We start from the raw sequence: 13,134 nt of genomic DNA on the forward strand, positions 1-13,134 counted from the left end.
AAAAAAAAAAAAAAAAAAAAAAAAAAAAAAAAAGAATCTTAAAAATCAGTTCACTTATATATATTAGAAAACTCTGGCCCTGAAAGGTTAAATGGCTTGTCCGAAATTATATAATAATTCAAATCTAGACTTGGTTTCAGATTTCTTGTACCTGTTTTCCTTCTGGAGATACTCAATATTATTGATGTTTTGTTTCCTGACCCTAAATGCTTATTCCTCATAACTATGAAATACATGAAAACTTAGAATTCTATTATAAACCTCATTTTGAGTTGGTTTATTACACCTCTTGCAAAAGTTTTGGTGCATGTATGATATCCCTAAAGGAATGAGATACTGCAAAAAGACCAGGACCATTGCATATGGTTGGGAGCCTTGTTGACTACATAAGGATACCCAGTTGAATGAATCAGGAGTGAGAAGTGAAATCCAGCTCACGCTGGACCTGCTGAGCCACAGCATGGCACGACATCCACCGAAAGATGACACCATTTCTAATTTGCATGAAGGTACCATATTGGCTCACACAGGTACTGCAAAGACCTTGGAAGTTAGCAAGAAAAGGTGGGGTATGTGCTTGGACATAAAGATTTTCATATCCAATTTCTATTGGAAATTAATGAAAGGAACAGACTTACAAAGCCAATAATGAGAATGTTTATTAATTCAGTAAATCAGTGCCAGGGTGGGGAGATGTATTCTGTTGGCACTAAGAGTATAATTTTATTTCAGGACAAAAGATTTAGGATAAAGAGCAACAGTGTGTCTTACTTCACTGTATAGGATATGAGAACTATTACTAAAGGGGCTGGGAATATTTTTTGAAATGGTTCTACAGAAGGTGAGTGAAATAGAAAACTCTTATGTCCTTTGATTTGATTATTTTGTTTCTTAAAGTCTCCCTGGAAGAAAGCACTGTGATGCCATATATACCATGTTTTAAAAAATCATCACACCACGATGGTGCCAGATTCTGGAGCGTCTCTGAAGAAACACTTTTGAAACCTAAGATATCAAGTGTTCATTTAATGACTATATAACTGGCATTTTCTATTTTAAAGCTGAATACTTTTGAAATGCCAACAATAACTACCCATTTTTGGAGTACCAGGCACCATACTAGGTAGTATGCCTACATGATTGCCTATCTTCCCAAAAAAGAATACTCCGAAAGTTATGTGTTACTATTTTCTTCTTATCAGTGAGGAAACTGAGGCTCAGAGAAGCTAAGGGACTTGAGAATTACTGGCAGACAGCAGAATCAAGTCTATACTGGTCCTGATTTTAAAACTGAGCCCTCTCTACCTCACTGAACTAACCCTATAAGACGACTTCTACTTAGAGGAGGAACTGGTATTTTAGCTAACCAAAATTTTTATGTAAGATGTAAAATACATTTAGAATTGAATATGATAACTCATGCATTCTCCTACTATTTCCTAAAGTATTAGCTTGTTAAGCTGCCATAATTTAAAGTACATGACGATGTGCTTATAATCCACACACTTTATGTAATATATAGTTAATTGCTGAGTTCTAAGAAATCAGTAAACACTGAGTGGCTGCTTACCTGTTCCAATAGTTTCTGTCTGTCAAGGTGAGCCTGCACCACAGCATCATTAACGAGCAAGTGGAAGTTCAGCAGCACGTGCTCAATGTCGTATGTCCCATGCATGGCATCTGACAGCTCTTCCAATGACAGGATGTACATATACCAGTGTGGGTTAAGCTCTGCCATGTGTGCCAAGCAGCCTCGCACGACGTTGAGGCAGTATCCCATGCAAGGCTTACTGAGAGTCAGGCCTTGGCAGTGCGGGCAGTACTGCATCCTAAGGAGGGCTCTGCTGCACTCTTTGGAGAAGTGCAGATGGTCTGTGGTATTGATGACTTCAATGCCCAGATTCAGCGCCTGCAGAAATGTGCGACTGGGCAGCAGCGATCGCCCCATCTGCCCCAGTACTCTTTTGGGAATATTACCAAATGGGCTAATGTCCCGGCGGGCCATCCGGATGCATTCTGAGTATTCCAGGGAACTGTCACCAGGGTTAATGAGATGATTGTAGACTAGAGGGAAAAGACTGTCAAAGAATCTGTTTACGAATTCTTCAGGATTAACATCCGCACCAAATAAATAGAGCCCTACATCAGTGAAGAACTCCTGGACGGAAGCAGCGGCCTCTAAGGCCATGTTCCTGTAGGTGTTGCAGAACAGTATACTGGTGTAATTTTCTGCTTGTCTGATGAGAGTTTCAAGGGTTTCTGTAACAAAAGCAGAAGTAAAGGATGAAAAGGCTTAGTACTCACATTAACACTGTTCACCCATCTGCTCCAGACAGTAAATGAGCTTAATGCAGCAAAACTAACCTAAGAATCTAAATGGCAATGCTCAGCCTACTAAACCCAAGTTAGCTTCCCAAGGATAACGCCTGGTGGAAGGTGGGCACTACACACGACACACACATTTTATAGATATGTATTTCCTAGGATCAAACACAAAAAGTGCAGAAATCAAAAAGAAGTTACATGTATATATAGTAAATTCTTATTGATTTTATTCATAGTCATTCATAACCTGCTAACGATAGAAAAAAAAAGTCACTAAGAGAACAATTTCCAATCATGAGTTCATTATTTATAAAAGACAATGACATTAAATATTTGACTCAACACTTACTGTATTTTTATGATTTCACTTTTTTCTTTTCTTTTTCTTTTTTTTTTTAAATGAAAGCTAGTAGATTATAGACTAGTTACTACAAAGAGAGGTTAAATTCCCAAAGGGAAACCTGAGAATTGTCAGGCTTCCAGAATGTTCAAATTAAAAAGGAAATAAAACATTTCATGATTAAACCATCCTTAAAATTGTCAAACCTTGTTAAGCAGTGGGAAAATCATAAGTTGCATTAACTGATGAAAATAAGTAAGTGTGTGACCACCTTCTGAACTGTCTATCAACTGTTGTTTTAATCGTCTTATCTTCAAAGACTTTACTGTGGGATATTTCATTATCTTACTTCTATAATGAATGCTTCCAAATCAATTTCTCCAGAGAAAGAACAGAGAATGATTTATCCACAAATTAAAGGAGGTTATAGTAATCAGCAAGTGAAAATTGTATTTCAAAATGATAGCTTTAGACAGCAGCCAACCACCTCGGATATCCTAGTAATTACATTTTATAATTAGCCTAAATATGATACTGGACTGTGTCGATATATAATTAATTATAAAATTCATCAATAAAATTATCTCCCGTAACCCCACTCTTGCAGTTATTTTAAATTAGGTTGTAAAAGACCACACAATAATTCAGCAATCAAACCACTGAGTATATTATAAAAAGAGATGAACAGTAGAATAAAATGAAATGATAAAAGCAAAGTTGCAGGGAGAGCTACTAATGAAGTGAAACTGTGTCATGAATATGCCATAATGTCATAAAAACAAACAAAAAATTTCGTGAAGAACACAGGTAGATAAAATACAATACCATGTATTCTGATTCTATTCCAAGACTGACTCCTCTTGAGTTCCCAGCTTTAGTGTGGTATTTCAAGGTGCATGCTATAGACTAAATGTTTGTGTCCCCCCAAAACTTCTTATGTGGAAACTTAATTTCCAACGTAATGGTATTTGGAAGTGGAGGCCTTTGGGAAGTGATTAGGTCGTGAGGGCAGAGCCCTCATGAATGGGATTAATGACCTTACAAAAGAGATCCCAGAGTATTCCCTTGCTAGTTTTGCCACACGGGGACACAGCCATCTGTGAACCAGGAAGTGGGCTCTCACCAGACATGGAATCTGCCGGTACCCTGATAAATTTCTGTTGTTTATAAACCACCCAGTCTACTGTATTCTGTTACAGCAGCTGGAACTAAGAAAGTGCCCCTACCCTACAATCAAAGGGGACAGCTTTAAAGGATGTTGCAACTCTATTGCAACACAGAGCACTCCAAACAAGATTGTCAACTAGGCAGGGCTCCTGTGTTTACCCACACCTCTCCAGCGCCCACTAGAGAATAAGCTACGTACTATGTATTCAATGAAAGTGTGAAAGAATGGAATTAGTAGGGTGACTGAAGCCTTCAGTTCAGGTTAGCTGCCCTGCCAAGTGAGACTGCATTAACACCAGGTTTCCCCAAATGGCCTGATTACCTGGGCTGTGTGGGGAAACTACACATCACTGGGTCTCTGCACCGGAGTTCCAACTCAGTAGATTTGTCTTAGTTCAGGAGCCCCTATGTGACAAGCAGCCCCAGTGATACTTTCGATCTGGCCAGGTTTTGAAACACTGCAGTTGCAGGTAATCTGAGACACGTTCTCTATGCAAGCATTCCACCATGACAGTCTGACCCCAGAGCTGCAATTTCAGCCACTACACTGTCTCCACAGACCAACAGGAGTGAGTGTGAAAAGGAAATTAAACCTTTGCAGTTGGAACTAAAATAAAACTGCTGAGACTATATTTTTTTCTTCAATAATACAGGCTCATTTTGTTTCTCAGCAATTTGTGGCTATGAATTGTGAAGTTGCAATGATTTTATTTACCAATAATGGTTAAATAGCAATGTTTGCAAACAATTTAGGGTTTTTTAAAAGATAAGGATAGAGTTAAAGAAACCCATATATCACAGGCACTCTTACATGCTTTCCACCAGGTTTTCTAAGGTATGTGCTATAGCTGCATTTGTGTCATTGATATCTGCCATACGATTCCCTGTACAGTTAATGTAGAATGCTTCCCTAGGCAATGCAAGCGTTCCATCTGATTCCTGCCAACTCTAAATGATGTTCAAAGACACAATTTTTTTAAAAAATTTTAAAGTAAAAAGTAAAGTGTTTCTTTATAAATTCCATTCCCATTAAGTTATAATTTATAATGACTCAGGAATATATGGGATTTATCTTTTCAGATGCTATAACTCGTAGGTTTTGCAAGTTTATTTTATGAAAGCAATATTGAAAATATATTTAATATTTAGGAGCATCCATTCAAAATAAAAATGAGGAAAGTATTTCTAAATATTGTTATTTCTTTATAAGGCTGCTCTGCACTACTGTCAATAAACTAAGTTGACTACTGTTTGAGTTAATAATTAAAAAATAGATTTCTGAAAAGGTCTACAATTTTTTACCTCAGACTAGTTTTCCTCTGATTTAGTTTTATTTTTTAAACAAAATAACTAAATAACTGGTAAAAATTAAAAAGTCATATTAAAGCAACATTTAAAAACTTTCCCTTAATATTGTATACATTAAAATTTTAGTTTTCTTAACGATATATTGATTTTACCACCCTTTGAATAAGAGATTGCACACTCCCAGATATCAACATCTGATTAAATACTGAACACAAATGGCTTTTAAAAATAGATTTATTCTACAACAGATTTTCACTATGCTATTAACCCATCACAATATAAGGATTTTTCTTTCAATCTGTGTTAAAATCTGATACTGACATATTCCAGTTAATTGAATTCCCTAAACATATGTTACGTGTTTTTGAATGTGTCTATTTGTGATTCTATGAATAAACATTTCTTAAATTCAGTCAATTGTGAGAACTGTTGTTCTATAATATATACATATGATTCTTTAATGCTTAGGAATAAATATACTTTTATGAATCTTTGGGCCTAATAACTTCATAAATTTTAATATATAAACACATATCAGTAACTGAGCAATCTAGAAGCCAGCTAATTGGATAATTTTGTTAGTAATTTTTTCTAAAACGTTCATAAAATCAGAAGTTGAATTTACTAAAATTAGTTGTTTGTATTAATTCTGAATTTGCTAAACTATCATTTTGTTCTCCTACTATGTTTACCACGAAGTTGAGTGCTTTCATTTTATGGAATTAACATTATGATTTTAACAAGAATTTAAACTTGTCAAAAGAATTGTCAAATGAACAAAATATTTTGCAGTTCTGAAAAAAGAATAACTGACATACAAAACCAGCGTTTATAAATCCAAGGTAGATTGGGTGCTGAATAATTAATCAGATCTACTTAATTATTAAAGAGAAACTATACAGTTGCTTTGATTACAAAGTTTTAATAAATAAAAAATACCCCTTACTCAAGCTATACAAGTAATAGCTTTTTATTGATGTGCCTAAAATTGTAACATATATTTAGAATAAACATTTGTTAGGTTTGCTTAAGGAATTTAAGAAATAGTCTAGGAAAAATGATCTTTTTGTTGTATTTCCATTGAGAATTTCAACAAGCTCTTCTTTTCAGTGATATCAGATCAAGTCTATCAAGGCAGGAAGTTCCAACTATCCTTTTAATGCCTAAGAGTGGTAGATTGCATTAAAAGCTACAATCTAATTACTGACTGAATAAAAACATAATTTCTCCCATTATTTCTCAATTTTTTATGAGAAAATTAATTTATGTATTATCTCATTAAGTAGAAAGTGAATTTGGAATGCATGAAGTTTATCTGCATCTACTTAAATTTTCTTTTTTAAAAAAATTTTATTTATTTATTTTTTATACAGTAGGTTCTTATTAGTTATCCATTTTATACACATCAGTGTATACAGGTCAATCCCAATCTCCCAATTCATCCCACCACCACCCTCCCGCCACTTCCCCCCCTTGGTGTCCATGCATCTACTTAAATGTTCAACATTAACATTCTGTGAAAATTTAACAACAAAACACCTATGACTAGAAAGTTTATATTAACTTTTTCCAGCCCACATCCCCTTTAGAGACATTTTGTTATAGGTACAAAGAACTACTGATGCTTAAATCAAGCATTTAAATTTAAATAAAACTGGTGGAGAAAAAAAATCAGGTGATATTGATTTGAAATCAAATTTGACACATTGAAAAGTCAGTGAAGATTTACATGCAGGTAGGTTTTTTGCAATGGGAGAAACAATATTTATGGGGCTTTTATTGCTTTAAAGATTAAGTTGATTTCAAAACTAATGATCATGAAATAACTGTTATAGTAACCTCCCCAGCATGACATGAACAGACATTTTATGACCCTTTTCATACTTTTTATAATTTTCTATATGTGAACATTTTAAGATACAAAATTTGAAGTGCCTATTATAATTTAAGGCCACAGACATCCTCAAACATAGCAATGAAAAAGATGAAGAAAGATTAAATCATATCAACCATGGATAATCAGATGATTTTACAATGTGTATCTGTGTTGAAGAGAAATTTTTAGAGTAAATTTACATATTTGTGCATTACAATTCTCAACTCACAGATTTTGTTACTGCAACAGATAATTCATTACTATCCTGCTACATTAGAGCTAGTTTGTGCCAAAAACTATGTATCCCTCTGTACTGCATTACAGATAGATGAAGAGATAGCTAGATCATTTTAAGAGCAATTTCTCAGTCAGTTTTTATCACACACATTACAATGAATTGTAATTCCTCCTACTTTTTTTTATAAAAATGCCTTCCAATTATTTTAATACAGTCACATATAATAATTCATTTAATTATCAGAAGATCATTATAACTACTCTGAAGATATTATAAGAAGCAATTACCTATTTCTCCACTCTATGTTTATACTGAATTCACCCCTATGACATTTGCATATTTCCTCAATTTTTTCATGTGTAGTTAAGTTTTCCAGAATATTAAGTTAATGACATATCTTTAAATGTTATACAGTATGATTTATAATATCATTCTTCAGAAATTAGTCATCTATACAAATAAATAGTGAGTGTGATATTAATCTGTATCACCAAGAATTAACATATTGGTAATTAATCTGGTCTCCTAGGATAAGCACTGCATGGAAAAATGCTTTCTCAACTTTTCTCCTTCCTCATTTCCCTCTCCATTAATTTGGTCATCATGGTGCTTCACATCTATTTCTAATATCATTTTATAATCATTTATTTCCTAAAAGTCAATTTATGATTTTTCAAAGAGTTTAAACTCAATTAAGCACTTGTGTAACTAATAAAATCAGTGCAGAGCAGAGACCTCAATGATGAAACAGACCCAGCCATGAGGAGAGGGGAGTGATTTGCAGGTTCAGAGGAACTGGAATGCAAGGTTCTGAGCTGTGAAAAGCTTGTTGACTTTGGAAAAAACAAAAGTTAAGTCAGTGTGATTGGAGACCAGTGAGTGATGGAGAGAAAGGTCAGAGAAGCAGGCAGAGATCACAGCGGCCTCACAAAACCATGGAAAGGGGTTTGGGGGCTTAATATGTAAAATGGGAAGCTACTGAATAATTTTAAACACGGAGACATGTGATCTGGTTTGCATATTAAAGGATCACAGTGGCTGCTGTGTGCAGAATCAACTGTTGGGGCAGGGGCATGACTGAAAGCAGGGAGTCCAGGGAATGGGCTTCAGTAACATAAGTAATAAGATGAGTGACAGGCACTTAAGGCTGGACTACAGTGGTCGTGGGCCAACTTGCAAAAAGTGATGGCACTGGCCATAGGTACTGAAGCATAGCCAAAAGGATTTACTGTTGTACAGCAAGTGTAGGGTGTAGAGGAAATGGATAAATGAAGGATAATTCTGAAGTCTGTACCTCAGCAGCTGGATGTACACTGGTGCCATTAACTCAGATAAGCAAGACTATGCATGCACTGTGTTGACGGTGTGAGTTAGAAATTAAAAGTTCTATTTTGGACATGTTAAGATTGATAATGCCAATTAAAAATTCAAACGACATTTATCAATACACAGTTAGATAAAACAATAATAATTTGGCTCAGGGGAAAAGTTGAGGTTGGTGATATAGATCTGAGACTGATGAGTCATGGTGCTGGATGAAATAACCCGAAGAGAGAAGATTGGGAAGGGTGCAGAGATTCAGGAAAAGGAGGGTAGCCAGCAGAAAGAATGGGAATAAGAAGGCAATGAAGGAAAGGGAAAATCAGGAAAGTGGAGTGTGCAAGAAACCAAGGGAAGAAAGTGATTCAAGTAGAAGAAAGTAATCCATCATCTCAATGCTATTAAGAGGTCAACTGAGATGAGGAATAACAATTGACCATGGAAACTGACAAGACAGACTGCTCTTACTGACATTGGCAAGATCTACCTCAGCAGAATGTGAGCACAAAAGAGAACAGGAATTGTTAAATTCCATATATATGTGTTAGCATACAGTATTTGTCTTTCTCTTTCTGACTTACTTCACTCTGTATAACAGACTCTAGGTCTACCCACCGCATTACAAATAGCTCAATTTCATTTCTTTTTATGGCTGAGTACTATTCCATTGAAGCAACTATAGACAACGCTCTTGCAAATGTTTCCTGCAACGGATGTAGAGAACCAAGGCCGATGCCCAAGGGATATATGAGGTCAAAGGTTTCTGGTTTTTTGAGGGTGGAGAATTTACTGGATGTTCATTTGCTGATAGGAGTACTTTGATAGACAAATAAAAATTGATGACTGAGGAGGGGGCATGGGAACTGTGGGAGAATATTCCTTGAATAAGAAAAATAATGTGAACTAGGGCGTGTGTGGAGGCCAGAATATTGGATAGATCAGTGGAGGCTGAGGTAGCCAAGAATGATGGCAAGAGAAATTAAGGGAAAGAAAGTCAGTAATAAAATCTTGAGTTGGTTAGAGATGGTAACCAGAAATCTGATAAATGACAGTATGTAGTAGTACATACTAGCTACTGGTACTACTACTAGTACTATGCTAGCAGGTCGTGAGTCTTTTGGCAGGTACCAAGGGGAATTTTCTTGAGGAGGATGGGAGTAACAATGTGGATAAAGGAACACGCACCTCCTCCTTCTATTAGTTTCCTATGACTGCTGTAGCAAATGACCACAAAATTAGTAGGTGAAAACAATAGAAACTTATTCTCTCACCATTCTGGATACCAAAAGTAAGAAAAATCAGAACCCCTGGGCTGAAATCAAGATAGGGTAAGCTGAGCTCCTTCCAGAAACTCTAGAAGACACTGTTCCTTCCCTCTGCTGGCTTCTGGGGGCTGCTGGCTTGTGGGCAAGTAACTCCAGTCTCTGACTCCACAGTCACACTCTCTTTTTTGTACATCTCAAATCTCCTTCGCCTCCCTCTCTTAAGGACATATTCGAGCATCGAGGGCTCACAGATGCTTCAGGGTAATCTCCCCATTGCAATAGCCTTGATTTAATCACATCTGCAAAGACCTTGTTTCCTTATAAGTAACATTTACAGGTCCAGGGATTAGTCCCTGATATCTCTGGAGGCCAGTATCCAGCCTATCACAATACTGATCATGGAAAACCAAAAATGTCTACCTTTGACTAGCAAACTCAGGAGGCAATGATTCTAACCTAGACTCTTTCGTGTACCAATTGAATGAGCCATTTAACTTCCCTAAACATCAATTTTATCTTTAATAAAATGTATGTGATAGTGCCTGTTCTGACTGTGGGATAGGGTAAGTACAGGGTGATACCTGGTGAACTCTCCCTCCTCTCACGCCTACATCCTGTGCTAGAAAACGTTTTACGAATCGCTGTAACCTCCTGCCTTTTCTGAGGGGTCATGGGTCCCTTGAGAGAGGGATCTTGTCCTGTTCATCTTTATATCTCCCAACCCTTGGCCCATGGGAGCTCAATACATTCTGATAGGTTTAGGTTTAAGTCCACTCCAGTTAAATACTAGTTGCGTGACTGCGAATTTCTTAATTTCCATATGCCTCATTTATTCTCATCAGAAAAGGAGTAGAGTAGTGGTACCTATTTCACAGGGTGGCTGTGAGAGTTAAATGAATTTGTACAAGCTACATACTTGCATAGTGCCTGCAGGTGGAAAGTGCTTGAAATACATTAAAGAATCATCATAATAATAATCCCTCATTTCTGCCATGTACTTGCATATCATAAACTAGATGTTTCATTAAGTTCTTTTGGTAAATTAATTGACTTGATTTTCCAACTCATAGTGTGGATACTCTTAACAATAACAATAATTATAAGAACAATAATAAAAATAATTATTATTATTATTGCTATTATTATTCCCATTTTAAAGATGATCGAGCTGAAGCAACAAAAACGTAAGTGAATTTCTCAAGGTTTACATAGAAAGTGTATGGATTTAAATCCAAGCTTCCTGGCTCCAGAGTTTGGGTTCTGAACCTTTAGGATATATGGTCTCTTTTTAAATACACTGAAAGTCTATTTAAATTATTTGAAATTGGGATGTTTGGTATGTATTTAAGCCCCAAACAAAACAAAACTTTATTTATATACCTGAATAAAATGCAAAGATTTCATTGTTAATTTAGCACATTGAGTCATTATGCGGAATAATACAAATTAGCTACTATAATTATTCCTCTTTTTGGAAATTAACTAATACCATTAACCAACACTATCACTATTACTATAGCAAAAATAAATGAAGAGAAGGCCCTACATGTGTTGTGTTGGATCAAACAAGCTGTGTATTTTCTAATATTTGGAATTATTAACTGAAAAATTCATCCTTATCTCTGAAAAGAATACCATGTAAGATCTTTATCACCAAAGACATGTGGAGAAGGAAATAAAAACTGCTTGCTCTTTTACCACATCCAACCTTCCAAAAAAAAAAAAAGTTTATATTTGAAGAGACTGTAAAGGAAGATGCACCAGGATTTAGTTAGAACAAGGAAGTCAAGTTCCGTTCAGAGATAAAGGTTGAGGAAATAGGGATGGTTGCTGGTAACAGTCTTCAAGTTCCATTAGGGAAGGGTGGAAGGTTTGGGCAGGCAGAAATAACTGATTGGGTCAGATCGGGGTTGTCCTGAGCCACTGACATGGTTCAGAGGTCTCTAGCAACCTCTTCCTAACCAAATGCAATGCTCTTCTCAGGGCTCACACTCTCCTGGTTACTCTAGCCCTGAAATCTAATGATATTGATTCTCTTCCATCCTATATGAGTACATTTATTTTTTCTTTCACTCGTTCCTCTAAATCCTAGGCCAGATTTTTCAAAGCCATGGTTCTTGTTCCATATGACCTTGTTCAAAATATAACACCACTCAAATAATAGTACGTGAAACGCCCAAGCTGATGACTCTGAAATTTACATACATTCCTCAGTGATTCCCAAAGTTTTTGTTCTCAGGCTCCTTTACATTCTTACAAGTTACTGAGAAACCTGTAGAGCTTTTATCTTGGAGGGTTGCATTTATAAATATATATTATTTTAAAAATAAAAATTGGTAATTATTTTAAAATATTTACTAAATACACTTAAAAAATAATCATAACAAACTTACTACATTAGAATAAAGTACATATTTTGGAAAAAAACCCTGTATTTTCCAAAAAAAAATGTTAGTGTGTGAGTGGCATTATTTTATATTATTGCAAATTTCATTAATATATGGCTTAATAATCAAAGAGAGCTGGATTCTCATATCTGCTTCTGGAGTGAACTTGTTACAATATGCTGTTTTGGTTGAGATATATGAAAAAATCCAGCCATATACATACATACAGTTGCCAAAGGAAGGCAACTTGTATGATGATATATGTAATCATCTTTCTGGATAATTAACATTCTTCTTTGATGTAATTAAGTGCTTGACCAAAACCTGACAAGTACTTAATTGCAATGTCCTACTGGTCTGTATTTTACTATAAATGGTTTGGTTATCCATGCGTGATTTTGTAACTTATGCACTGACATTTGAAAAATATTGGTTCATGCATTATTCATATTTTCCCAGTGCTGACACAGGTCATCATATCTGTAAGTATTAGGAAACTTTCAAGTTTATGGTGACAGCTGTAAGTTTTCTAAAATTCCAATTTTCTCTTGAAAGGTCAACTGTTAAGCACTGCCAACAACGCTGTAAGATGTTTTTCTTGAAGTGGCAGGCTCATCTCGGTCAACTTTGAGAAAATGTCTGCCAGTACCCAGGTCTAAATCACCATATTTTGTCTGTCAATCCTTTCTTTTCATGAAAAAAATGTGTTCAGGGGCTTCCCTGGTGGCGCAGTGGTTGAGAGTCTGCCTGCCGATGCAGGGGACACGGGTTCGTGCCCCGGTCCGGGAAGATCCCACATGCCGCAGAGCGGCTGGGCCCGTGAGCCATGGCCGCTGAGCCTGTGCGTCCGCAGCCTGTGCTCCGCAACGGGAGAGGCCACAACAGTGAGAGGCCCGCGTACCGCAAAA

General features: G+C 36.1%; 1 protein-coding gene across 1 annotated transcript in view; it reads right to left on the reverse strand.

Moving 5' to 3' along the window:
* GPC5 (glypican 5) overlaps positions 1 to 13,134 on the reverse strand; it is a 1,374,119-nt gene that overhangs the window by 1,130,035 nt on the left and 230,950 nt on the right. Inside the window, exon 3 of the mRNA XM_027116005.1 lies at positions 1,571 to 2,259. Coding sequence (XP_026971806.1) covers positions 1,571 to 2,259 — 689 coding nt within the window. The remainder of the gene's footprint in view (positions 1 to 1,570; positions 2,260 to 13,134) is intronic.

This window comes from Aethalodelphis obliquidens, unplaced genomic scaffold, assembly GCF_003676395.1.
Source record: "Aethalodelphis obliquidens isolate GAN/ISIS:26980383/991018 unplaced genomic scaffold, ASM367639v1 scaffold15, whole genome shotgun sequence".
NCBI classification, from domain to species: Eukaryota; Metazoa; Chordata; class Mammalia; order Artiodactyla; family Delphinidae; genus Aethalodelphis; species Aethalodelphis obliquidens.